The 27061-nt window shown below is 42.6% G+C and overlaps 1 protein-coding gene across 1 annotated transcript in view; it reads left to right on the top strand.

Annotated features, from left to right (window-relative positions):
* LOC132770172 (testican-2-like) overlaps positions 1-27061 on the top strand; it is a 169833-nt gene that overhangs the window by 132648 nt on the left and 10124 nt on the right. The window contains exons 5-9 of the mRNA XM_067466257.1: positions 1468-1582; positions 4736-4855; positions 15573-15791; positions 17998-18060; positions 23385-23522. Coding sequence (XP_067322358.1) covers positions 1468-1582; positions 4736-4855; positions 15573-15791; positions 17998-18060; positions 23385-23522 — 655 coding nt within the window. The remainder of the gene's footprint in view (positions 1-1467; positions 1583-4735; positions 4856-15572; positions 15792-17997; positions 18061-23384; positions 23523-27061) is intronic.

The following is a 27061-nucleotide window of genomic DNA, read 5'->3' as shown; positions in this document are numbered from 1 at the left end:
AAAAGCATAAAAGGTAATAAACAAACATCAAAAGTAACAACAGACCCATTTTTGGAGAGGGGGAAGGGGGTCACTATGCAAAACTGGCTAAAGGATAGGGTGGTCAATAGGGTGGATAGAAACATATAGTAGCATAGGAAATAGCATTTAAATAGAGCAATTAAACAGGTTTAATTCGGCTTAACTTTTAAATGTAGTAATGAAATATAGGAATTCAAAATCAGGTCATGATTCAGATCATGATTCAGGACATCTGTCACAGGTGTCATCAGTCGAATGCACAACGAAACATCTACGTCTTTAATTCCTTACGGAATGTGGGTAGGGAAAGTGCTAGCCTTATCTCCCTGGGGAGGGTGTTCCAGAGGCGAGGGGCCACCACCAAGAATGCCCTTTCTCTCGTCCCCACCAACTGCGCCTGAGATGGGCAGGAGTGAGAGAGGAGCTTAAGGACCATGTGGGCTCGTAGGAGGAGGATGCGGGCATGAAGGTACTTTGCTTGTCAATCCAGTTACAAATAGGATTTGAAGTAGTTTCTCTGTATAGGAAAACAGAGCATCATTCTTATCATGAACACCTGTCCCTTATATTATCTGTGTTAGAAATCGCAACCTTCTCAGCCCTCCACTAGTTATTTGTTATGTACATAATTCAGATTGCTTACCGTATTGTATGTGTGTGTATTGGTACCTTAACTCTTTTTGTGGGAGGGGCTACAAACTATGCGATCAGGTCTGGGCTTGTTCAGGACTCAGACTCCATTTTAAAACAGTATGCAGGAACAGAATGCTTCTTGGCAGAGGGTTGGACTGGATGGCCCATGAGGTCTCTTCCAACTCTTTGATTCTATGATTCTATGATTCTTAGAATTAACAGTCCAAAGTCCGAAGCATCTCTTCTAAGAGTCTAATAGACTCTGTCTAGTCTGAAAGTCCAATTGAGTGGTCTTTCTGTTCATCATACTGTTCCTACTGAAGTCTAAAGCATACATCTGTTTCCACTGAAGTCTCTAAGCATTCTGTTCCTGCTGACATCTGAATCAAACAGTTCCTACTGAAATCTAAAGCAAACATCTGTTCCTACAGTCTTCTAAAGGCATACTGTTTTAAAATGGAGTCTGAGTCCTGAACAAGCCCAGACCTGTTCACATGATTTGTAGCCTCTCCCACAAAAAGAGTTAAGGTAAAATTGCATACCAATACACACACATACAATACTGTAAGCAATCTGAATTATGTACATAACAAATAACTAGTGGAGGGCTGAGAAGGTTGCTATTTCTAACACAGATAATATAAGCGACAGGTGTTCATGCCCAGTTTGCCAGACTGGTAGATTCCAGCCTTTGTGGGGTTTTCTCCTGATTGGACTGGCAGGTGAATTTTCTGGGTTCATCTCAGATTGATGCCTTTCTTTCTTTCTTTCTTTCTTTCTTTCTTTCTTTCTTTCTTTCTTTCTTTCTTGCAGTGTAAACTGGAGCAGCAGGCCTGCCTGACAAACAAGCAGCTGACCATCAAATGTGAGGGACCATGTCCATGTGCAAGTGACCATAGTCCTACCTCAGCCACAGATGGCAAACAAGGTCAGAAAGAATCATCCTAGAGAATGTCTAGATAACTCTCTCCAATTCCTGCTTCCCACCTCCTCCACAAAAGCCTATTTTCTGTTGTGTTAAGTGCAACCTCCAGTGTGTGCAAAAATAAAACAGGAGTGGTGGGTATGAGAGTATTCCATTGAAACTATCTTTCAGGGCTTCGGCTTTCTCTGAACCAAACACCATTGATCTTTCTGAGCTATAAACTCAGACACATTGGAGAGAATCAAATCCAATTGTTGATAAACTCCTTGCAGCAGTAACACTGTTTATGGTCCCATGCAATACGCATTGCTACTATTTTGCTCGTTCTAACATCTAGCCACATTTAACATCTAGCCATATGGCTACTATCCACTATATCAAGTCAATAGGAAATTGTCCTGGGTCAAGTCTAACAACAAGTAGAGGGAGGAGGAAGTAGAACCATACATTGGAGGTAAAGGCAGCTAGATACCAGTTTTAGCTACTGCTGTGATTGAAATTCAGTGGTTCAATTTTATTTATTTATTTATTTACAGCTTTTATATTCCGCCCTTCTCACTCCACAGGGGACTCAGGGCGGATTACAGTGTACACATATATGGCAAACATTCAAAGCCAATTTTTGACCTACAAACATATACAGACATACACAGAGGCTATTTAACTTTTTCTGGCCACCAGGGGAACTGTCGCTTTCATCGTCCACCTGCAACGCTGATGAAGCTCTTCCGCATTCCCCGCATGCTTCCCCACTGGAATGCTTTGCTGGAGTCTTCTTTATGGCCTCATAAATCAGTTAATTTAGCCTCCCCACACTTTAAGGTGGTACCTAATTTTCCTACTTGACAGATGCAACTGTCTTTCAGGTTGCAAAGGTCAACAACAGGCTACACGCAATTGGTTGGAAACCCTCTCCAACCCGGGCTGGCTTCGAACTCATGACCTTTTGGTCAGAGTGATGCAGTTGACACACAGCCAGCTGCGCCACAATCCTGGTGCAATCAAGCAGTAATGTTTCAGAAATCAGTCCAACATGTTCACAGAAGCCAATCGCAGAAGAAAAGTTAAATATGATCCACAATGAAATGCCAGTTTGAAGATGGGGAAAGGGGAGTTAATAGATCTATGCTTTCAGAGCTAACTGTGACCCACAGAACAAGAAATGAGAAATCAAAATAACTGGGGCATGTAATCTGACTTCTATATAGAGCTGTCACCTGATCTCAAGAAAGCAGGTTTTTCTTTTTCCTGCCTGATGCTCCCTGCGAGTATAAAAAGACTGAAAGCCAAGTTCTAGAAAAGCCCAATGTGCATTTAAATCCATCCTGCCATAAATATTACACACTCATAATTCATTCAGGTTATGCCAGCGAGTGTATTGTCACATGAGGGGCATTGTCAAACAAATACATGCACTGGAAAGATGCGTATCATCATCCATTTTCTAACATATGAATGAACATAAACCCATTATGATTTGGGAAGCTTCCATGGGTTAAGGGTAATTCATATGAAATTATTTTATGAAAGATGAAGTCTGTCTTCCAGTAACAACTCCGAACAGAAGACATCAAAGAATATAGCATAGTTCAGGGCAGCAACTGAAAATGAGAAAGGTTTCCAAACAACTTCAAATGGATAAATCCCTTTGGTTGTCGCTTTCCATTCTTAGAGTTTGGAAAACTTGTCTTGTTAGATTTCTGTTCTAGAATGCTCAGCCAGTATAACCAGTGGCTATGCTAACTGGGGGATTCTGGTAGTAGGGGTACCAAAAAGTAATTTTTCCAAACTCCATAGATCCCCCCTGAATTTAGTTCAAGTTTAAGTGTTATGCTATAGTGACTCTTGCAGGGCCTATATGACAAAGGCACCCAATCCTGTCCAATTGTGGAAGCTAAGCAGGGTCAATCCTTGTTAGAATAGAAAATAATAATAAAATAATAATAATAATAATAATAATAATTATTATTATTATTATTATTATAGTAATCCTTTATTTATACCCCGCTAACATCTCCCGAAGGACTCAGTGCGGTTTACAAGAGGCCGAGGCCCAACACATCAATAAAACAACAGCATAACAAATACAATCATAGAATCATGTTGGAAGAGACCTCATGGGCCATCCAGTTGGACGAGACCTCATGGGCCATCCAGTCCAACCCCTGCAAAGAAGCAGGAAAATTGCATTCAAAGCACCCCCGACAGATAGCCATCCATCCTCTGTTTAAAAACCTCCAAAGAAGGAGCCTCTACCACACTCCGGGGAAGAGAGTTCCACTGCTGAGCAGCTCTCACAGTCAGGAAGTTCTTAATAATGTTCAGATGGAATCTCCTTTCTTGTAGTTTGAAGCCATTGTTCCGCGTCCTAGTCTCCATAGCAGCGGAAAGCAAGTTCACTCCCTCCTCCCTATGACTTCCTCTAACATATTTGTACATGGCTATCATGTCTCCTCTCAGCCTTCTCTTCTTCAGGCTAAATATTTCCAGCTCTTTAAGCCACTCCTCATAGGGTTTGTTCTCCAGACTCTTGATAATTTTAGTCGCCCTCCTCTGAACACATTCCAGTTTGTCAATATCTTGCTTCCATTGTGGTGCCCAGAATTGGACACAATATTCCAGGTGTGGTCTAACCAAGGCAGAATAGAGGGGCAGCATGACTTCCCTGGATATAGGCACTATACTTCTATTGATGCAGGCCAAAATCCTATTGGCTTTTTTTGCCGCCGCATCACATTGTTGGCTCATTTTTAACTTGTTGTCCACAAGGACTCCAAGATCTCTTCCACATGTACTGCTCTCGAGCCATGCGTCCCCCATTCTGTATCTTTGCTTATATAGAAAACCACAATTGACTACCAAGTGATGTAGGCTAGATTTCAGAGGAAGGGAGTGGCAAAATAACCTCAGAGTAAGTATTCACTGCTTAAGAAAACTCTATGAAATTCATGGGATTGCCGTAAGTCAACTGGAAACTTGAAGGTGTACACAGGGTGAGTCTTGCACAATCAGGAAGCAAAGTTTTGATGCCTATTTTGCCCAACTGCATTGAAAAAGCCATAAGATGCTTGATAAAAGTGGGATAACTTTCTGTTCATGTGACTGTACTTTCTCTCACCCAGAGTACTCAATGAATAACTTCATATTTGATTACAGAAACATGCACCGGACAAGACTTGGCGGACTTGGGGGATCGCCTACGTGACTGGTTCCAGCTCTTGCATGAGAATGCCAAGCAGAACAGCTCCGGAAGCACAGGGACCAATCCCGTGAATGGTAGGAAAATGGCAGCCATTGATCTAAACTTCAGTGTTGGGTAGAGTAGGTGCTTCCATATCAGTGACATGGTAAATCCACTCTTAGGGTTAAAAGAGCTATCCATGGTACTGATCCCTTTCCACTAAAGAGGTCCGGCATCTTCAATAGCTTCTATGAAGTTTGGACTAAAACCTGGAGGCAGTTCGCTACTCCCACTAGCATGGGAGCCACCAGCTCTGATTGCTAAACCTATCGATATATATTCCACATTATGATAGAAATATGCCAGTTTGCTGTGTAAGCCCTACAAACTATCTTTTCATGGCCATTTCCCTCAACATCTGTTCAGAAGAGTGTTTTAAAGCACTGAAGCCGCCCCGAGTCCCCGTTGGGGAGATGGTGGTGGGGTATAAATAAAGTTTATTATATTATTATAATTCTTTTTTTAAACTATTTTTTATTAATCACTCCAGAAGAGAATATTATTTACATAAAAAGAGGTGGAACAATATGGTAAAAAGAAAAGTAGGAAATATAAGTATAGAATATACATGGAAAGAAATGGAACAATGAGGTAAAGAAAAGAAAGTAGAAAAAAAGTGTATAGAACTTTCCAACACTGTCCAGAAAAAGAGAAAAAAGAAAAAAAGTAAAAAGTAAAAAAAAAAGTCTCTTCTAAGCATCTGCGATTATACATTTCTTAATGATAGTTTTTTTAATTTAAAAAAATAACAATAAAAATGTTATACTGAATAAAATTTTAAAAAAGAAAAAGGTGGGAATGGGAACCGAGGGTCCCTAATTTTCCAATTTCCTTTGTCTTATTATAAGTTGGTTTTTATCTTTTTTATAGTCTTCAAAGAGTTTCCAATTCGTCAATTTTATCTGGGTTTTTTTGTCGTGTCAGGAGCGACCTGAGAAACTGCAAGTCCCTTCTGGTGTGAGAGACTTGGCCGTCTGCAAGGACGTTGCCCAGGGGACACCCAGATGATGTGATGTTTTGTCATCCTTGTGGGAGGCTTCTCTCATGTCCCTGCATGAGGAGCTGGAGCTGGTAGAGGGAGCTCATCTGCCTCTCCCCGAATTCGAATCTGCGACCTGTCAGTCTTCAGTCCTGCTGGCACAGGGGTTTAACCCACTGCGCCACCGGGGGTGCCCGAGATCCTTTTCAATAAAAACAGTTAATGTGTCCAAGTCTTTGATTTCTCTTACTTTACTTATCCAATTATCCAATTCCAGCTTCCACTTTTTCGCATACAATATCCTTGCTGCAGTGGTCATATATGTAAATAATATATCGTTGTTTAAGTCCAGGGTTAATTCCAAATCTGTAATGCCTAATAAGTAATATTCCGGTTTTCTTGGAAAAGTCCTTTTAAGTATTTTTTGTAATTCAAGATGTATCATTTTCCAGTACTTTGTGGCCTCTTTGCAAGCACTGAATTCTAAGTACAGTGGGCCCTTGATATTCACTGGAATATCATCCCACGGCAGAGTAAAATATTTTATTTATAGTGTCAAGAGCAAGCCAACACAAACGGTTGTATTGCATTTTTTTAACAAACAAACAAGACACCAAGTTTGCAAGCTTGGTAGTTGATTAAATGTCCTTTGACCAGTATCTGGCCACTTGGAGTGCCTCTGGTGTTACTATAAGAAGGTCCTCCATGGTGCATGTAGCAGGGCTCAGGTTGCATTGCAGCAGGTGGTCAGTGATTTGCTCTTCTCCACACTCGCATGTTGTGGATTCCATTTTGTAGCCCCATTTCTGAAGGTTGGCTCTGCATCTCATGGTGCCAGAGCACAATCTGTTCAGTGCCTTCCAAGTTGCCCAGTTTTCTGTGTGCCCAGGGGGGAGTCTCTTATTTGGTATCAGCCATTGATTGAAGTTCTGGGTTTGAGCCTGCCAGTTTTGGACTCTCACTTGCTGGGGTGTTCCAGCGAGTGTCTCTGTAAATCTTAGAAAACTATTTCTTGATTTAAGTCGTTGACATGCTGGCTGATACCCAAAGAGGATATGAGCTGGAGATGTCACTGCCTTGGTCCTTTCACTATTGGCTGCTATTTCCCGGCAGATGTCAGGTGGTGCAATACCGGCTAGACAGTGTAGTTTCTCCAGTGGTGTTGCGCACAGACACCTCGTGATAATGCAGCATGTTTCATTACGAGCCACATCCACTGTTTTAGCATGGTGAGATGTGTTCCACACTGGGCATGCGTACTCAGCAGCAGAGTAGCATAGCGCAAGGGCAGATGTCTTCACTGTGTCTGGTTGTGATCCCCAGGTTGTGCCAGTCAGCTTTCGTATGATATTATTTCTAGCGCCCACTTGATGAAGATGGAGAATAAAGTTGGGACAATAACACATCCCTGTTTGACACCTGATTCCACCTTAAATGGGTTACTTTGGGAGCCACTGCTGTCCAAGACTGTTGCCATCATGTCATCATGGAGGAGCCGCAGGGTGTTCATATATGTAAATAATATATCGTTGTTTAAGTCCAGGGTCAATTCCGAATCTGTAATTCCTAATACAGGGGTCCTCAAACTAAGGCCCGGGGGCCAGATACCGCCCTCCAAGGTCATTTACCCGACCCTCCCTTAGGGTCAACCTGTCTGAAATGACATGAAAGCACACAACAACAACAATCCTATCTCATCAGCCAAAAGCAAGCCCACACTCCCCATTGAAATACTAATAAGCTTATATTTATTAAAATTGTTCTTCATTTTAAGTATTGTATTACTTTAAAGTGTTTTTTGCGTTACAGATAAGATATGTGCAGTGTGTATACGAATTCATTCATTTTTCTTAATTATAATCTGGCCCTCCAACAGTTTGAGGGACTGTGGCCTGGCCCTCTGTTTAAAAGGTTTGTGGACCCCTGGCCTAATAAGTAATATTCCGGTTTTCTTGGAAAAGTCCTTTTAAGTATTTTTTTGTAATTTAAGATGTATCATTTTCCAGTACTTTGTGGCCTCTTTGCAAGCACTGAATTCTAAGTACAGTGGACCCTTGATATTCACTGGAATATCATCCCACGGCAGAGTAAAATGGTAACACTGGATACAAAATCTGTGGATATAGAGGGCCAACTGTACCTACCCAAATGACAAACCCATGGCTTCCATGTAAAAGTGGTGTGTAATATAGATGTACTTTTGTAGCCTGGGAAAATTTCCAAAAGAGTGATTTTCGTTTGGTTGTGGCTGCAGTAAAGCAATAGTTGCAGGAAGTCCATGGTGAGTCTGATTTTCCCCCCAATTAAGTCATACACATTTGCTCACTGCCAGTTAGAGGCAATGCGTGGGTCGCCCACTCTGCCATTGCCATGAGAGCACAGCAAGGCCAACATTTTTGCCTGCTTATTAAAAAAAAAGTCCCCAGTCGTTGAGCAGAGCTGGCAGATTGGTCCCAAAGCACGCAGGGAGTGTGAGAAGTGCGACCGGCCAGGAAGAAGATTGTTAGCTTAAATGTCAGTGAACAGAAACTGCCGGGACGGATGCTTCTCCCACAGGGATTGCGTTGGATGAAGTCAGCAGCTCTCTCTGCCTTTCTGGCAGCTGCTCTTCAGCCACCCTTGGCTTGTGTTTTTGTCCTTTGGCTTTCGTCAGCAGACCAATGAGCCGTGGCCGCTTTCCACCAGCTGCTACAGAGTCCATCTGGAGCCAAACAGATGGACACATCATCCCACATTGAGCAAAGGCTAAAAGGGGAAGCCGGAGTAGTAGAGGAAATGCCCTGGCTCCAATTCCCTCAGTGGCATCTGGTTTTCCTAGAAGGAAACTTTGGGGATACTTTGAGGAATGAACTCAGAGTGGAAATCAACATCTTTGGAATAGACTGCCTCTGTGTTCTTCTTCCAGGGGTGTAGAGTCATCCATTCACATTTACGGTTTTGACTTCGTGGATTTGATCACACTATGTAACATGATTTTTGTTCAATGTATTGTCGAAGGCTTTCATGGCCGGAATCACTGGGTTGTGGTAGATATTTTCGGGCTATATGGCCATGGTCTAGAGGCATTCACTCCTGACGTTTCGCCTGCATCTATGGCAAGGATCCTCAGAGGTAGTGAGGTCTGTTGGAACTAGAAAAAAAAGGTTTATATATCTGTGGAATGACCAGGGTGAGACAAAGGACTCTTTTCTGCTGGAGCTAGGCGGGAATGTTTCAACTGACCACCTTGATTAGCATATAATGGCCTGACAGTGCCTAGAGCAAACTTTTGTTGAGATATGATTAGATGTCCTTGTTTGTTTCCTCTCTGTTGTTGTGCTGTTGTAATTTTAGAGTTTTTTAATACTGGTAGCCAGATATTATTCATTTTCATGGTTTCCTCCTTTCTGTTGAAATTGTCCACATGCTTGTGTATTTCAATGGCTTCTCTGTGTAGTCTGACATGCTGGTTGTGAGAGAGGTCCAGCATTTCTGTGTTCTCAAATAAAATGCTGTGTCCAGGTTGGTTCATCAGGTGCTCTGCTATGGCTGATTTCTCTGGTTGAAGTAGTCTGCAGTGCCTTTCAAGTTCCTTGATTCGTGTTTGGGCAATGCTACGTTTGGTGGTCTACCGTGCATGGTACACGGTAGACTCCTGCAGAAGTGAGAGGATCCCTCTTGTCCTTTGCTGAACGTAGCATTTGTTGGATTTTCTTGGTGGGTCTGTAGATAGTTTGTATGTTGTGTTTCCTCATCAGCTTCCCAATGTGGTCAGTGGTTCCCTTGATGTATGGCAAGGACACTTTTCCTCTGGATGGATCTTTGTCTTTATTCTCGAGGCTTGTTCTCGGTCTTGCAGCTCTTCTGATGTCTGAGGTGGAGTAGCCATTGGCCGCCTAGGGAAGCTGATGAGGAAACACAACATACAAACTATCCTCATCAGCTTCCCTATGCGGCCAATGGATACTCTACCTCAGACATCAGAAGAGCTGCAAAACTGAGAGCAAGCCATGAGAGTCGAGACAAAGATCCACCCAGAGGAAAAGTGTTCTTGACATACATCAAGGGAACCACTAACCGCATAGGGAAGCTGATGAGGAAACACAACATAAAACTATCTACAGACCCACTAAGAAAATCCAACAAATGCTACATTCAGCAAAGGACAAGAGGGATTTGCTCACTTCTCTAGGAGTCTACCATATACCATGCAGCTGTGAACAAGTCTACATAGGGGCCACCAAACGCAGCATTGCCCAAACACGAATCAAGGAACACGAAAGGCACTGCAGACTACTTCAACCAGAGAAATCAGCCATAGCAGAGCACCTGATGAACCAACCTGGACACAGCATATTATTTGAGAACACAGAAATGCTGGACCACTCTCACAACCACCATGTCAGACTACACAAAGAAGCCATTGAAATCCACAAGCATGTGGACAATTTCAACAGAAAGGAGGAAACCATGAAAATGAACAAAATCTGGCTACCAGTATTAAAAAACTCTAAAATTATAACAGCAAAACAACAGAGGGGAAACAATCAGGCAAAAAAAAATCACCAGTTCCAAGACTGGGCATACACAGTACAGGCTTTAAATAAATAAAACCTCTGCTCCGAAGGAAAGTAGAATTCATTAAACTTTATAAATTATACAAATTAAACTTTCATGCATTATATGTGTGTCCTTTTACAGTGGGGAGTAGCAAAGCAGTGCATGCAATACTAAATGATTTCTGCCTCCCAATTAGAAGCCATTCTGAGAGTTGGTCAAGCTTGGCCTTTGTATTTTGGCTCCATCTCTGAAGTCATAAAGAATAGTTAGTTATTTATATAATAAGAGAGTCATAGAATTATAGAATCATAGACTTGGAAGAGACCACATGGGCCATCCAGTCCAACCCCCTGCCATGCAGGAAAAGCACAATCAAAGAACACCCGACAGATGGCCATCCAAATTCTGCTTAAAAGCCTCCTAGGAAGGAGCCCCCCACCCCTGCAGGCTATTTTTGTGCTCCTGGGGAATCAAAAATTCAAAAACAAACCATGTTCAAAATGACATCCAAGATGTGTGGAGACAACCTTTCCACTATGTTGGGATTCCACCCCATAACCCCAGAGGTCTAAATAAATGTTGTTGCTGTTCATTCATTCAATTGTTTCCGACTCTTCGTAACTTCATGGACCAGCCCACGCCAGAGCTCCCTGTCAGTCGTCACCACCTCCAGCTCCTTCAAGGTCAATCCAGTCACTTCAAGGATGCCATCCATCCACCTTGCCCTTGGTCGGCCCCTCTTCCTTTTTCCTTCCATTTTCCCCAGCATCATTGTCTTCTCTAAGCTTTCCTTTCTTCTCATGGTGTGGCCAAAGTACTTCATCTTGGCCTCTACTATTCTTCCCTCCAATGAGCAGTCAGGCTTTATTTCTTGAAGTATGGATGGGTTGGATCTTCCCGCTGTCCAAGGCACTCTCAGCATTTTCCTCCAACATCCCAGTTCAAAAGCATCTATCTTCCTAAATAAATATCCCCCCAAATACCCTTTGCCTCAAAATGCTATTTGGAGGCCCAGAGAGCCCACAAAACATGCTAGGGAATGTCCCCAACTCCTCTAAAGAGTGTTTGAGGGTCAATCCAATTAAGGATGCAACCCTCCAATATTTCTTGCGGACCTAATGCTGCCCCTTAATTTTCCGTAGTTACTCATGTCTCCTTCCCCTTTTCCATCTCAATGTTGTGCTTATTCTCCAAAGCCTTGTTTCTTGATGGTTTTGCTTCTCTAAAAAAATCCACAGAGGCTGCAAATAAATTACTGAAATAATCCATAACCTTAATGTGTTAAACTTATCAACAACAACTTTTAAATTCATTGCTTTAATTGTAAAAATACCAAATGAGACTATTTCATCATTGTTCATTACATTCCCTTCATCATTCCAGATGATATTTTACAGTTTAATAATGTTTTGGGTTCAGTCAATGAATCAATGTGTTAAGATCTACTGATTAGATCATTTTAATGATTTAGTATTGATGAATTTCTGCCACCGTTGACTTCTCCAAGTTCTACTTTGCTCTCCTTTGGAGTTCACACAGACTGATGTTTCTCTCTTTTTTAAAATATATGTTTTTATTGCTGACACATGTAGAATAATATCACAATCCATCACCATTTCAGAATACATAATAAATATTATTTTCTTAGTGTTCTTATCCTTACCTATTTCACCTTTATCTCCCACTTGTGTACAGAACCCCTATTAAACTAGCGCACATAACTAAATTAACAGAATAGGAAGGACAAGAGACCTCTTCCAGAAAATTAGAAACATTGGAGGTAAATTTCAGGCAAAAATTGGTATGATAAGAAACAAAGATGGCAGGGACCTAACAGAAGCTGAAGAGATCAAGAGAAGGTGACGAGACTACACAGAAGATCTGTATAGGAAGGATAATAATATTGAGGATAGTTTTGACGGTGTGGTGAATGAATTAGAACCAGATATCCTGAGGAGTGAGGTTGAATGGGCCTTAAGAAGCATTGCTAACAACAAGGCAGCAGGAGACGATGGGATCCCAGCTGAACTGTTTAAAATCTTAAAAGATGATGCTGTCAAGGTGATGCATGCCATATGCCAGCAAATATGGAAAACACAAGAATGGCCATCAGACTGGAAAAAATCAACTTATATCCCCATACCAAAAAAAGGAAATGCGAAAGACTGCTCAAACCTCCGTACAGTGGCCCTTATTTCTCATGCCAGTAAGGTAATGCTTAAGATCCTGCAAGGAAGACTCCAGCAATACATGGAGCGAGAGTTGCCAGATGTTCAAGCCGGGTTTAGAAAAGGCAGAGGAACGAGAGACCAGATTGCCAATATCCGCTGGATAATGGAGAAAGGCAGGGAGTTTCAGAAAAACATCTATTTCTGCTTCATTGTCTACTCTAAAGCCTTTGACTGTGTGGATCATAACAAATTGTGGCAAGTTCTTGGTGGGATGGGCATCCCAAGCCACCTTTTCTCTCTCCTGAGGAATCTGTACAAGGACCAAGTAGCAACAGTAAGAACTGACCACGGAACAACAGACTGGTTCAAGATTGGGACAGGCGTACGGCAAGGCTGCATACTCTCACCCAACCTTTTTAACTTGTATGCAGAAGACATCATGCGATGTGCGGGGCTTGATGAATGTAAAGCTGGGGTGAAAATTGCTGGAAGAAACATTAACAACCTCAGATATGCAGATGACACCACTCTAATGGCCGAAAGCGAGGAGGAGCTGCTTTCGGAGCCTTCTAATCAAGGTGAAAGAAGAAAGCGCAAAAGCCGGGTTGCAGCTAAACATAAAAAAAAACCAAGATTATGGCAACAAGAATGATTGACAACTGGAAAATAGATGGAGAAAAAGTGGAGGCCGTGACAGACTTTGTATTTCTAGGCGCAAAGATTATTGCAGATGCAGACTGTGGCCAGGAAATCAGAAGACGCTTACTTCTTGGGAGGAGAGCAATGTCCAGTCTCGATAAAATAGTAAAGAGTAGAGACATCACACTGGCAGCAAAGATCCGCCTAGTCAAAGCCATGGTATTCCCTGTAGTAACCTACAGATGTGAGAGCTGGACCTTAGGGAAGGCTGAGCGAAGGAAGATCGATGCTTTTGAACTGTGGTGTTGGAGGAAAGTTCTGAGAGTGCCTTGGACTGCGAGAAGATCCAACCAGTCCATCCTCCAGGAAATAAAGCCCAACTGCTCATTGGAGGGGAGGATACTAGAGACAAAGTTGAAGTACTTTGGCCACATCATGAGGAGACAGCAAAGCCTAGAGAAGACAATCATGCTGCGGAAAGTGGAAGGCAAAAGGAAGAGGGGCCAACCAAGGGCAAGATGGATGGATGGCATCCTTGAAGTGACTGGACTGACCTTGAAGGAGCTGGAGGTGGTGACGGCTGACAGGGAGCTCTGGCATGGGCTGGTCCATGAGGTCACGAAGAGTCGGAGACGACTGAACGAATGAACAACAACAACATAACTAAATCAACCACAAAATTTTGTTGGCACAGATGTGGAAAAAATGGCCCCTATATACATATGTGGTGGGAATGTGATAGAGTAGAATAATTTTATGATAAGGTAAAGAAGGAAATGGAAGAATTAATAGTACATAAATTGGTTTTCAATTTAAAAAATAATTTTTCACCCAGAAGTTGGACAAGAATGAAAATATCAAAGTTTAGGGGGAAATTGAAAAATACATGATAGTTGCCTCCCAAGCAACTGTGGCCTTGGGGTGGAAAGACCATAGAAAATGGGAAGTTAAAAAATGGTACCGTTACCTAGCAGACTATATGCTCCAAGACTACAACTTTGAGAGAAAAGCCAAATATACATCATGCCAAATCAAGAAGAATTGGGTTCACAAAAGGGGAAGATTGATAGATAAAGTCAAAGGAAAAGAAAGATATAAAGAACTGAACCATTATCTTTCTGTAATTGTTCAATTAAAATAATATTTAAATGAAGACAAGTACTGTTCCCAGAGGGTGTGGGTGTGGGGAGGGGGAGAGGGGTATAAAATCAATAGACTGCTGTTTCCCAAGGAGTAGTATATCTTATTGGCTGTCCTTTAATGGAAGGTAGTTGACCCTTGAAACCACATGGCACCTCACCCAAAAATTTTGACTGGAAAACCTTTTTTTTTTTCAGTCAAAAACCCACATGCATAGTATAAATATTCCTTTATGGGTATATTGTATGCTTTTCATCCTTAAAACAGTCATTGGCTTCCCAGAAATAAAAATGTGTTAGGTTGTGTGGCCATCAGATCTACAAAGACTGCCCTCTGCAACCCTCAACCTATTAATACTAAGCCCAACACTTAGTTAACAGTTCGATAAAATAATAATATTCTCAGGTTGTTAAGTTTACATCAAAATTCTGCATCTACAGATTTGCAGAATACAGAGTACTCATCAACCATTGGAGCCCCCAGTGGCGCAGTGGGTTAAACCCCTGTGCCGGCATGACTTAAGACCGACAGGTTGCAGGTTTGAATCTGGGGAGAGCGCAGATGAGCTCCCTCTATCAGCTCCAGCTCCTCATGCGGAGGCATGAAAGAAGCCTCTCACAAGGATGGTAAAACATCAAAACATCCGGGCATCGCCTGGGCAACGTCCTTGCAGACGGCCAATTCTCTCATACCAGAAGCGACTTGCAGTTTTCTCAAGTTGTTCCTGACACGACAAAAAAAAATTCATTAGTTGTCCAATATATGTATATACTGCATATGCTGGGTTGCTGTGAGTTTTTTTGGCTATATATGTTGTGGGGATACATTCTAGGACTTCATGTAAATATGCAAAATCGCAGGTAGTATTGAATGAATTACTGCCATTGGAAGCATACCATAGAATTGTGCTGGAGACCATTATTTATTTATCGTGTCATCAGCAACCATACCATTGTGTTACAATTCTAACAGAACAAAACAAACACAGAGATTAAAAAGAAAAAGAAAAAGAAACAGATTTTGCAAACTTGGTAGTTGGAATCCATCTAGGCATCACTATGTCTTCCAACATGACTTTATGGCCAACCTTTGGTGGAAGCATACCATAAAGTCATGTTAACAATCCTTGAAAAGGATGTATTTTGTCAAATGTGGGAAAGCAAAACTGTTGAAACGGATCCCACAGATATGTGTTTGTAAGTATGCTATACTGTATGTTGGGGAAACACCAAAGTACCTTTGCTTTGTCTTACTTTTCTTTCCTGCCTTGTGCTTCTTTTGCAGTGCTGGACAAGAGCCTGGTGGCCAGTTGCAAAGACTCCATTGGCTGGATGTTCTCCAAGCTGGACACCAACAGCGACCTTTTCCTGGACCAGACCGAGTTGGCAGCCATCAACCTGGACAAATACGAGATATGCATCCGGCCTTTCTTCAATTCCTGTGACACCTACAAGGACGGGCGCGTCTCCACCGCAGAGTGGTGCTTCTGCTTCTGGAGAGAGAGTGCGTCAACCCAAGGTTTCCTTCTGAAAGCGGCGCGGTGTTTTGTGTTTGTGGCTTTCAGCCGGTTGGGTATTGTCATTCCATATGGAGTGCTAATCATTGTAGTAGACACTTGAAGACACGCACCGGCTGTCAAGTTGACTGAACGCTTCTCCCACTCATTCATTTATGACACTGCTGCTGTCGGGTTTCTGGGAACAAAGCTAAGGGCTTCTTGACAGATATTAATGTGTTATGATGGTGCCGTGTTTCAGTTGGTTCAAGCAGAAACCCCAAACAGTAGTAATAATACAATGCTGAGTATTTAACCTTAACAGCAATCTGTTTTGTTTATTTACTTGCAGTATTTCTATACTATCACTCAGGACCAATCCTCCCCACGTCTGCAATGTAGTTTACACTGAGAAAACAGTGCAATATATATAAAAATATGAAAACATGCTAAAACATTCATGCAGCCGCAATAGTAAAAGAGATAGTAGAGAAGGGAGGCTTGCATTCATTTTTGATCAACCTTTAAAAACCAGGTCTTTAGGGACCCTATATTCCAGGATCTGATCCCAGGTTTTTGTTTATCCCATATTATCTGACAGTGTGGACTCATATAATCCAGTTTAAAGCAGAAAACCTGGGATCTGATACTGGGATATAGGGCTTGTCTGGAAGGGCCCTTGGAAAGCTAGGGAAGGAAGCCATGCACACATCCCAGGGAAGGAATGGAGTAAGGATTGGGCCACCATCCTTTGCTCCATTGACACTGCCAGATAATGCAGTTCCAGAATACAGTTTAACTGCATGGTATAGCATTATAATTTTATCAGCAGGGAATGTGAGCCTGTTTGTTGGAGCTGTTCTCAGGGTCTCAGTTTCTTCATATTTGTGCAAAATACCAGGGTTGTATAAAGGTAATGCCTCCACCTTCATAACTCCTCAACAGATGGCAGTACTGGTATGCGGCAGGTACTGGCTTGTTCGGTAGACTCTCCTCTACAGTTCCATTTTGGTGGGAAGCCTTAGCATTGAATGGTTGTGTTGTTAAAGTGCAAAGTATGGGACCCTGCACAGACGGTCAGTCAATGCGACTTAGGCATCATCCAGTCATCGAATTCTTGACAGCAGAAGGTGTCACCCCAAAGGAGATTCATCAGAGAATGCAAGCTTTTTGTGGTGATTGTGTTGATGTGAGTACTGTGCGTCGTTGGGTGAGAAAGTTTAAAGATGTTGAGGTGGGAACATCTGACCTGCGTGACAAGCAAAGAGTTGGGCATCCTGTGACAGCAACCACTGAGTTTCACAAGGAAAAGGTTGACAGATTGATTCAGTACAATTGTTATATCACTCAGAGAGAAATTTCAAGCAAAATTGGCATTTCACAAGAATGTGAATTATCGTATCTCTCTCCATGAACCAGACTGAACTCTCCGATCTTCAGGGGAGGCCCTTCTTTCACCCTTGCCAGTTTCTCAGGCTTGCCTTATAGGTGCAAGGGAGAGAGCCTTCTCCTCTGTGGCCCCCCAACTCTGGAACTCATTGCCCGGAGAGATTAGGAAAGCCTTCACAAGCAAAAGTTTGACAGATTGATTCAGGATGATCGTCGTATCACTCAGAGAGAAATTATAAGCACAATCGGCATTTCACAAGAACGTGTGGCTCATGTTGCTTGGCTATCGGAAGATCTGTGCACAGAGTGTCAACTTCTTCCGTGACAGCCTCAGAAAACTTGTTCATTGTTGGCAGAAATGTATCCAATTGTCTGGTGATTATGTGGGAAAGTTAATAGTCATAGTTAAAGACCACATTCTAAGGATTATTTCTGTATTTGATTTATTAAAATATTCCTATCCAAACTCAAATAACAAAGGTGGAGGCATTACTTTTCATTCAACCCTCGTATATTAGTTGAACAATCCTCTACACAGGACTAGAAAAGAGGCAAAGGTTATGCAAGCTGCATGTGCTCCCCAGGATCATTTTGATGGCCCCTACAGCTTTCCTTGAGTCAATCTTTTGAAGAAAATTGCCCTAAATGCAGTCACTAGATTGTGTGGGGCATTTTGCCACATTCTAGGACTTCTCTGGCCATTTTAGACCCATTTTGTAAACTGGAAGTGTACAAGACATGGTTTCCAGGCATGCCTAGGCTGAAATATTCTGACATGGTTTGACAACACTTGTATGGATGGACTGTTTACTTTGGATTTTACAGAGCCTCCCTGCCTGGTTGAACTGGAGAGGATTCAGATCCAGGAAGCAGCAAAAAAGAAACCTGGTGAGTCATGGAAATGTGGACTTAGCAACATATATTCATGGGTTGATGGAGCAGATTGGTGGAAGTGTTCTCATTCTCCCAAAACAGTTTAAAGGGTACATATATCAGTGTTAGTATGTGCCTGGGACATGAGAGAATCCTCCCACAGGATGGTAAAACATCCAGACATCCCCTGGACAACATCCTTGCAGACGGCCAGTTCTCTCACACCAGAAGCAACTTGCAGTTTTTCAAATTGCTCCTGACACATAAAAAAGTATATTTCCATATACAGTGGCCACTTGATGTCCACTGGGGTTCGGTTCCGGGACTGCTTCTGGGTCCCAAAATATGTGGGTGTGGATTTCTATGTGGATTTCTAACTCCCACTTACTTAATAATCCCCACGACAAAAACATTCTTCATATTTTCAGCTGATCTGTTGTTTGCTTTTCATATTTAATTTTTAACTGTCTCTAGCATTCAGAAATTGGTTTTGTTTTAACTGAGAATTTCTTATCTTTTTCTCTTGGAGCCTGGCAGACCGCCAAAGCCACTGTTCCGCTCTCCTGTTTTGACTAATCTCTTCGCATCTATCTATTTGCTCATTAATTTCTGCAGCTGGGCCAGGTGCCGAGCTGTTTTCATGTTCCCTATCATGGGAACTCTCTGGTAACAATGCAGAAAGCACACCATCATCCCCACACCCCTCAGGGACATTCTCATGGGAAACTACACTTTGAACAGGGATCTCCTGGTCATTCTCTCCATCAATATGACTGACCAAACCATTGCCATTTTGAAACTCATTGACATCACTCCCCACATCCAAAGCACCCTGATCCTGGAACACAATCACAGACTGAGCTCCAACATAAAGATAGATATAGATACATCTATTTTGCTGGAGTTACACTTAAAATGTACCTGTTCAGGCTTACAAACAAATTCAGCTTAAGAACAAATGTACAGAATCTATCTTGTCGAAGGCTTTCATGGCTGGAATCACTAGGTTCTTGTGGGTTTTTTCGGGCCATAGAGCCATGTTCTAGAGGCATTTCTCCTGACGTTTCGCCTGCATCTATGGCACCTCTGAGGATGCTTGCCATAGATGCAGGCGAAACGTCAGGAGAAATGCCTCTAGAACATGGCTCTATAGCCCGAAAAAACCCACAAGAACCTAGAATCTATCTTGTTCATAACTTTAGGACTGCCTGCATATTCCCCACTGAAATAAGGCTGCTAAAAGGAACAATGCTAACTAGAAAGGGCATTTTTATGTGAATGTATGGTGTACATTCACATTTAAAAAATCCTCAGGTTTAAAATGTACTCAGGGGCATCTTGTTCTTTAATTCTGATAACACGCCCTTTGTGTCTGGCTCTGGCTGATAGATCTTCTTTTTAAAAAGGATCAGATCAGACAAGCATACATCACTACATTCCCTATAAGAGTCATCTAAAGCAGGCTGTCTTCTTTTGATCATTTTGCAGCAGGGGCAGGGAGGATTGGTGCTGAGAGCTTGCACAAATGTCCGTCTGAAAGAAAGACAGAATTTGAACAGAGGACATGTAGGCGCCACCATCACCAGATGGTTAGACATGTTGTTCATCCATTACTTAGAGGTGAAAAATCTGTCAGCTATGGAATTTCTCAATCTCCCACCGGTGCTCTCATTCTATTGCATTTAAATATCAGATTGCAAGGCTCCGTACAGCTAGCCTGTGTCAGTGTACATGCTTCAAAACATGCACTTTCTTACATGAATGTTTTTTTTTTCAAATGTAAGCAATTTAATACATCTCAAACACCATTACTGATTATATTTGAAATGTACACATTTTAGCCTTGCATGTATTTTCATAGGGGCACATTTTCTCCCCTACAAAACACTCAACAAGTCTTACACTGCTTGAACACTAAGCACAAAGTAGCTGCATGCAATAACATCCTGCGGAAACCTACTGGCAGCACATGGGGTGTAGACCCAAAATTAGTAAGAACATCAGCCCTAGCCTTGTCTTACTCAACTGCCGAGTATGCCTGCTCTGTTTGGCATAGGTCTGCCCATGCAAAGCAAGTGAACACAGCATTGAATGAAACATGCAGAATAATCACAGGATGTCTTAAACCTTGTGATGTTTTTGTCATGGTGATTATCAAGTAAGTGGGAGTTAGAAATCATTGCAGATCCTTTCTACTGATTCAATATATACTTGATTCAGTAGAAAGGATGAACATAGTAGGTGAACATAGCGTTGAATTAAACATGAAGAATAATCACAGGATGTCTTAAACCTACATCTGTTGATAAACTCTACAAGCTAACAGGTATTCATAGAATCATAGAATGAAAGAGTTGGAAGAGACCTCATGGGCCATCCAGTCCAACCCCCTGTCAAGAAGCAGGAATATTGCATTCAAATCACCCCTGACAGGTGGCCATCCAGCCTCTGTTTAAAAGCTTCTAAAGAAGGATCCTCCACCACACTCCGGGGCAGTGAGTTCCACTGCTGAACGGCTCTCACAGTCAGGAAGTTCTTCCTCGTGTTCAGATGGAATCTCCTCTCTTGTAGTTTGAAGCCATTGTTCCGTGTCCTAGTCTCCAAGGAAGCAGAAAACAAGCTTGCTCCCTCCTCCCTGTGACTTCCTCTCACATATTTATACATGGCTATCATATCTCCTCTCAGCCTTCTCTTCTTCAGGCTAAACATGCCCAGCTCCTTAAGCCGCTCCTCATAAGGCTTGTTCTCCAGACCCTTAATCTTTTTAGTCGCCTTCCTCTGGACACATTCCAGCTTGTCAATATCTCTCTTGAATTGTGGTGCCCAGAATTGGACACAATATTCCAAGTGTGGTCTAACCAAAGCGGAATAGATCTAGACACTATGCTCCTATTGATGCAGGCCAAAATCCCATTGGACTTCTTTGCCCCCCCCCCCCCCCCCCAAGTGTGATGGGAAGTTGATGCTAAATGTGAGAGAAATAAGGTTGAACACTGTGAAAGTCACCCACTGCATGGGTATCCCCTGGGCAGCTAAACCGGGAGACCCCAACTGGATGGCCCCCCACGAGGGTCTTCCTCCAGGGGCAAACCAAGAATGGGCAACTTTGAAGTCCCTGAAAACACACAGAAATGAAGTGGGCAGATCAAAAGGCAACTTGGCAAAATTGCACTACCTAAAAGAATCCCACACCTTGTGTGACTGTGGAGCAGAACAGACAACTCTGCATCTGTATGCTTGTCCACTATGCCCTGCCTCATGTACAGAGGAAGAATTGTTGGAGGCTACAGACAGTGCCATTGCTGTTGCCCGTTTTTGGTCAAAAGATACTTAGCTGCCTGCGCTCCTTCTATTTTTTATCAGTTTCATACTAATTTATGCAGTGCTTTTGATATGAAATAAATAAATCTATGTACAGATCCATTGCCATTTCAATATCAGTTCTGAGTTCCTTCCCCATCCCTATATTTCCTATGACGCAAGCTGAATTAGGAGCCAGCGGTTTGCGATCTTGAATGTAATGCAATACTACTCTTGATTCCACATACAATGCATGAAAAGCGCAGTCCCTTTGAGCTAAACTGGATTTTTAATGCCAGGCTTATGTTTGCTTCCTGTCATACTTTCACTGTATTTAGGGAACATTTCATTTTTTATGACCCGTGTCACTGGTCTCTAGATAAACTATTATTTTATTGTGCTACACCTCTGTATTTCACCCCGTGGTGAGCTGATTTCAGCAGTTCAATCAGGCTTGACATTTTTTCAAAGAGACCTGCTTAGAAATGATGACGTGAGTGGTGGGTGGCTGGAAAAAAATCGTTTTTAGGTAAGTTGAGAAAGGCTTCAGTCCCCATCGTTTGACGCACACGTTTCTAATGTCCCACTGTTTTGGTGGACTTTTTAAAATTGAGTCAGTGTGATATACAGTAATAGTTTGAGTGTTAGGTTAAGACTCTCAGAAGCCAGGGTTTGAATCCCTGCTCAACCATGGAACCCCATTGGGTGATCTTGGGGAGATCACTCTCTCTGCCTCAGAGGAAAGCAATGGCATCCTCCCCTTCCTCAAATAATCCTACCACAAAATCCCCTTGATAGGTTTCCCTCCTGCAGTTGCCCTGATTTATGATCACCGTATCTCAGAATGACTTGAAGTACAATGTACAAAACATGCAAAACCTGTTTACAAGACATAAAGCATTTTTACAAGCCACCTAGATAAGTATGTACATGCCTGATTTTTTCTAAAGTACCGGTAAATATGTGAAGCCCCTCGTAGTGCAGCGGGTTAAACTACTGAGCTGCAGAACTTGCTGACTGAAAGATTGGCAGTTTGAATCTGCAGAGTATTGTGAGATCCCACTATTAGCCTCAGCTTCAAAACATACAGCTGTGAGGAGAACAAACCCTATGAGGAGCGACTTAAAGAGCTGGGCATGTTTAGCCTGAAGAAAAGAAGGCTGAGAGGAGACATGATAGCCATGTATAAATATGTGAGAGGAAGCCATAGGGAGGAGGGAGCAAGCTTGTTTTCTGCTGCCCTGGAGACTAGGACGCGGAACAATGGCTTCAAACTACAAGAAAGGAGATTCCATCTGAACATTAGGAAGAACTTCCTGACTGTGAGAGCCGTTCATCACTGGAATTCTCTGCTCCGGAGTGTGGTAAAGGCTCCTTTTTTGGAAGCTTTTAAACAGAGGCTGGATGCTTCTTGGTAGGGGGTTGGACTGGATGGCCCATGAGGTCTCTTCCAACTCTATAATTCTACAGCGTGATTCTATAATAGGTACTTTTTTTTTGTCGTGTCAGGAGCGACTTGAGAAACTGCAAGTCACTTCTGGTGTGAGAGAATTGGCCGTCTGCAAGGACGTTGCCCAGGGGACGCCTGGATGATTTGATGTTTTTATCATCCTTGTGGGAGGCTTCTCTCATGTCCCCACATGAGGAGCTGGAGTTGATAGAGGGAGCTCATCCACCTCTCCCCAGATTCGAACCTGCGACCTGTCGGTCTTCAGTCCTGCCGGCACAGGGGTTTAACCCACTGCGTCACCAGGGGCTCCTTATAATAGGTATTACTACAGTTCTCACTGTATAATAGGTACTACTACAGTGAGAACATAACAGAACTTTATGCTCTCATGCCGGCCACATGATCTATGAGGCGTCTATGGACAACGCTGGCCCTTTGGCTTAGAAATGGAGATGAGCACCACCCTCCAGAGTCAGACACGACTAGACTTAATGTCAAGGGGAAATCTTTACCTTTTCCAGTAATATATTTGCAATGTCCTCATTGGGCTCCATTTCAATCACAGTTTGCTTCTGGTTTTATTTCCCAGGGGCCTTTATCCCCAGCTGTGATGAAGATGGATACTATCGCAAGATGCAGTGTGACTCGAGTAGTGGGGAGTGTTGGTGTGTGGACCATCTTGGTACAGAGCTGACGGGAACACGGATGCATGGGAATCCAGACTGTGGTAAGAGATGTGGGCAAAGAGAAGGAGGTGTCACATTGCTAGGGCTCTGCCTTATTTAGGTAGAGATGAATCAAACTCCCAGTTTTAACAAACAGTTTAATTAAAACAACACTTACTTGCTGGCTGTTTTTATAGTCCAAAATATAAAACACAAAGATAGCACGCAGCTACAGAATAAACAAAAACTGATAGCAAAAATAACTTGGTAGTCAAAAGGGTCCAGTCCAATGGTCAAATGCCGAGAGTTCAATAAACAAAGTCCAGGGATCAAGAGTCTATACCATAGACAAAAGCCAGTCCAAAGGTTCAAGGTTCCAGGATTCCAGGATTACAGGAGACAGGTCAGGACACCAAAAAATCTAACAGACCTGGGGAAAAAACAGCAGCATCCACCACCAAAATACAACAGATACTTTTCTCCCAAAAATCAGTCCCAAGGTTAGCTCCTTAAATCCAGTAACACCCAGCTGCAACCCATCTCCTGCACACCTCCACCCCTAATTGCTTTCACCCATGAACTCCCACTTACAGATCACCAAACCCTCTAGAACTAATACTCACATTAACCCTTCCATCACTGACCACCATCAACTGCAGACCATATGACAGGAGGGCAAAGAAAAGGGTATTTGTATTACAAGGACACCATGCAGTCTCCAGTGTTCCCATTCTGTGTCCCAGCCTGCCAGTTAGCCCTCACCCCTTTCATAATATTCCCTTCCAGTTCCCATCCATCTAGTTTTCTTTTCAGCCAGCATTGTGGTGGAAACTCAACCCTGTATTTTTGCTACAGGCTATTGTTTAAAATCCCTGTTTACAATTTTTCTCTCTGAAAGATCATGTGTATGGTATAACTTTTGTGCACCTTAAGGCATTCAATGCCTTGTTGATTTTGCCTTCTTCTCAACTGGTTTTCACAACTCAAGAGAATAAGCTCGCTGTTTATATTAGTGATTAAGAAGGTTACTGCAACCCTCACAACCTTCCCAAACTGGAAAGGCCTTCTGTGTCATAAATGGATGGATATAAGAGGTAATTTTAGTAATTGGTGCTTGTCAAACAATCAAGCAACAAGTGAGACTTTCTGAAACCATGCTACGCAACCATTAAGGTGCAGGAGCCCTCGCCAGTTTTCACTCTGGCAATGCAATGTCAAGAATATGGAAACTATCAGCTATTTTGTGTTCTAGGTGTGAATCAGAGGGCTTGGTTGATCAAGAGGTTATGATGTTTATTTTGTTTTGTGCTTCCCCTGATCAATGGGATATTCAAAGCAACCTCTTTTTGTTCTGTCGCGCGCTGGGCCTGTAAAGAATTTCCTTTAGAACAGGACGTGCAACCTTTGCCCAGCGGGAAGCCCAAGGAGAAGTTCTCAGAGGTTTTCCACCACAAATAACCTTTAGATGGCTTGTGAAGTATAACAAAGTCTTTTATTAATGAACAATCAAACAGAAACTTCTCTTGTCTTCAATAAAGCTAAACAAATGCTTCCAGGCTTTATGCAACTGGTGGCTTCCTAATCTTGCCCACAAAGGACAGGCAACTGTCTCCAATAACTTCTTCTTTACTTTAAAGGAAAATCCCTTTTTTAACTTCTCCCAGGCTGACTGTAATCTAACCCTTACTGATGTGGGCTCCGCTACCGGGTCGAACTGCGTCTCGAAGCACCGAGTGGACCTACCAGTAAAGGTTTAGATATTCTCCAGCTGGAGTTCTTTGGTCTTTAGGGCTGTTTTCCTGGAAATCTTTGGAGACTCTTAAGACTGTTTTCCCCCGGAAAGTCTTAAGGGTTGGAGCTTTTGTATAGGGGAAGCTTGCACACGTCCTGTACATTAGCTTTCCTTGCTGAGACTAACTAAAAATGGCTCCCTTCCCTTCCCAATTGCTCTGAGCAAGGGACAGAACCAACTTAACGATGATGGACAGATGACTAGCCCTAGGACTGCAACCAAAGGAAGCCACCTTCTTGCAGAATCCCTGACTGCAAGCAAACATTTAATACAAAGCAAATAAGGTGGGAGCTCCTGGTACAGCCGTACCAGCACACTTTTGGAAGAGGAGGCACTAAGAGACTTATGCTATCTTTTATCATTCACCTCTTTCCAAAATATACATCAACTGCAGAGTTGCAATAGCAAGCAGATGCCAAGTCACCAGTATCCTGCCATTCAAAAAGTGGGGTTGCTATGAGTTTTTTGGGCTATATGGCGATGTTCCAGTAGCATTCTCTCCTGACGTTTCACCTGCATCTCTGGCAGGCATCCTTGGAGGTTTGTTTAGAGTTCTGTTGGAAATGAGGCAAGTGGAGTGAATATATATATCTGTGGAATGTCCAGGGTGGGAGAAAGAACCCTTGTCTGTTTGAAGCAACTGTGAATGTTGCAGTTAGCAAGCTTGAATAGCATTGAGTAGCCGTGCAGTTAAAATAAATCAGTGAGGATATTTGCATAGAGGTAGCCTGGCTGTTGTTGCCTAGAGGCATCCTTTGTTTGGGAGGTGTTAACTGCACTTGCTTGTTTGCTGTCTGGAATTCTCCTGTTTCCCTGTTGTTCTTTATTTACTGTCTTGATTCTGATGTTTTTTAATACTGGTAACCAGATTTTTGTTCATTCTCAACCATCACTCATTAACACACTGAAAAATACAGTAGAAGAGACATAAAAAGCAAAAACAAAAAAAAACCCAAACCCATTCATTACAACGCATGCACAAAACCACATACATACACACAAACATACACATATGCACAAATACACACACATATACACATATATAGACACACAAAACACATATACACAGACTGGGCCACAGCAATGCGTGGCAGGGCATGGATAATATATATATATACACACACACACTCCACTTTCCTCATTTCCAAGAGACCTCTGAGCAAACCTCTAAGGATGCCAGCCACAGATGCAGGTGAAACATCAGGAACATGGCCATACAGCCTGAAAAACTCACAGCAACCCAGTGATCCCGGCCATGAAAGCCTTCGACAACACATCCAAAATGTTTTTTTCCCCTCCTTGAAAATCCTATTCTTGCTTACTTAGGTGATCCCTCGTTGTCTGAGTAGGGTTGTCTTCCAAGATTGGTGTGCTGGCGGTGGGTCTGTAGGTGACTGTGGATCCCTATTCTTGATCTGCATGTTTTCCCGCAGTGAGGGCATTGGTTTCCGGGTAGAAGGAGGTCCCGGACAGGGTTGGCTTGACACGCCTTCCACTTGGCACGTTTCTCTCTTTCACCCTCCATTTGTGCCTTTTCAAATTTTACAGCACTGCTGGTCACAGCTGACCTCCTACTGGAGCACTCAAGGGCCAGGGCTTCCCAGTTCTCAGTGCCTATGCCAGAGTTTTTAAGGTTGGCTTTGAGCCCATCTTTCAATCTCTTTTCCTGCCCACCAGTATTCCATTTTCTGAAAATCCTATTCAGTCTCAGCATAACAGGGAAAATTGTGATTTGAAACAAGAGCAGCGTAATTGCCCATTAGTGCCATTGTCTCCCATCAGCAGCCAGGTGATAAACAGGATCATTTC

Source organism: Anolis sagrei, chromosome 3 (genome assembly GCF_037176765.1).
Source record: "Anolis sagrei isolate rAnoSag1 chromosome 3, rAnoSag1.mat, whole genome shotgun sequence".
NCBI classification, from domain to species: Eukaryota; Metazoa; Chordata; class Lepidosauria; order Squamata; family Dactyloidae; genus Anolis; species Anolis sagrei.
The sequence above is the reverse complement of the archived record's forward strand: the minus strand, read 5'-3'. Positions and strand labels throughout refer to the sequence as shown.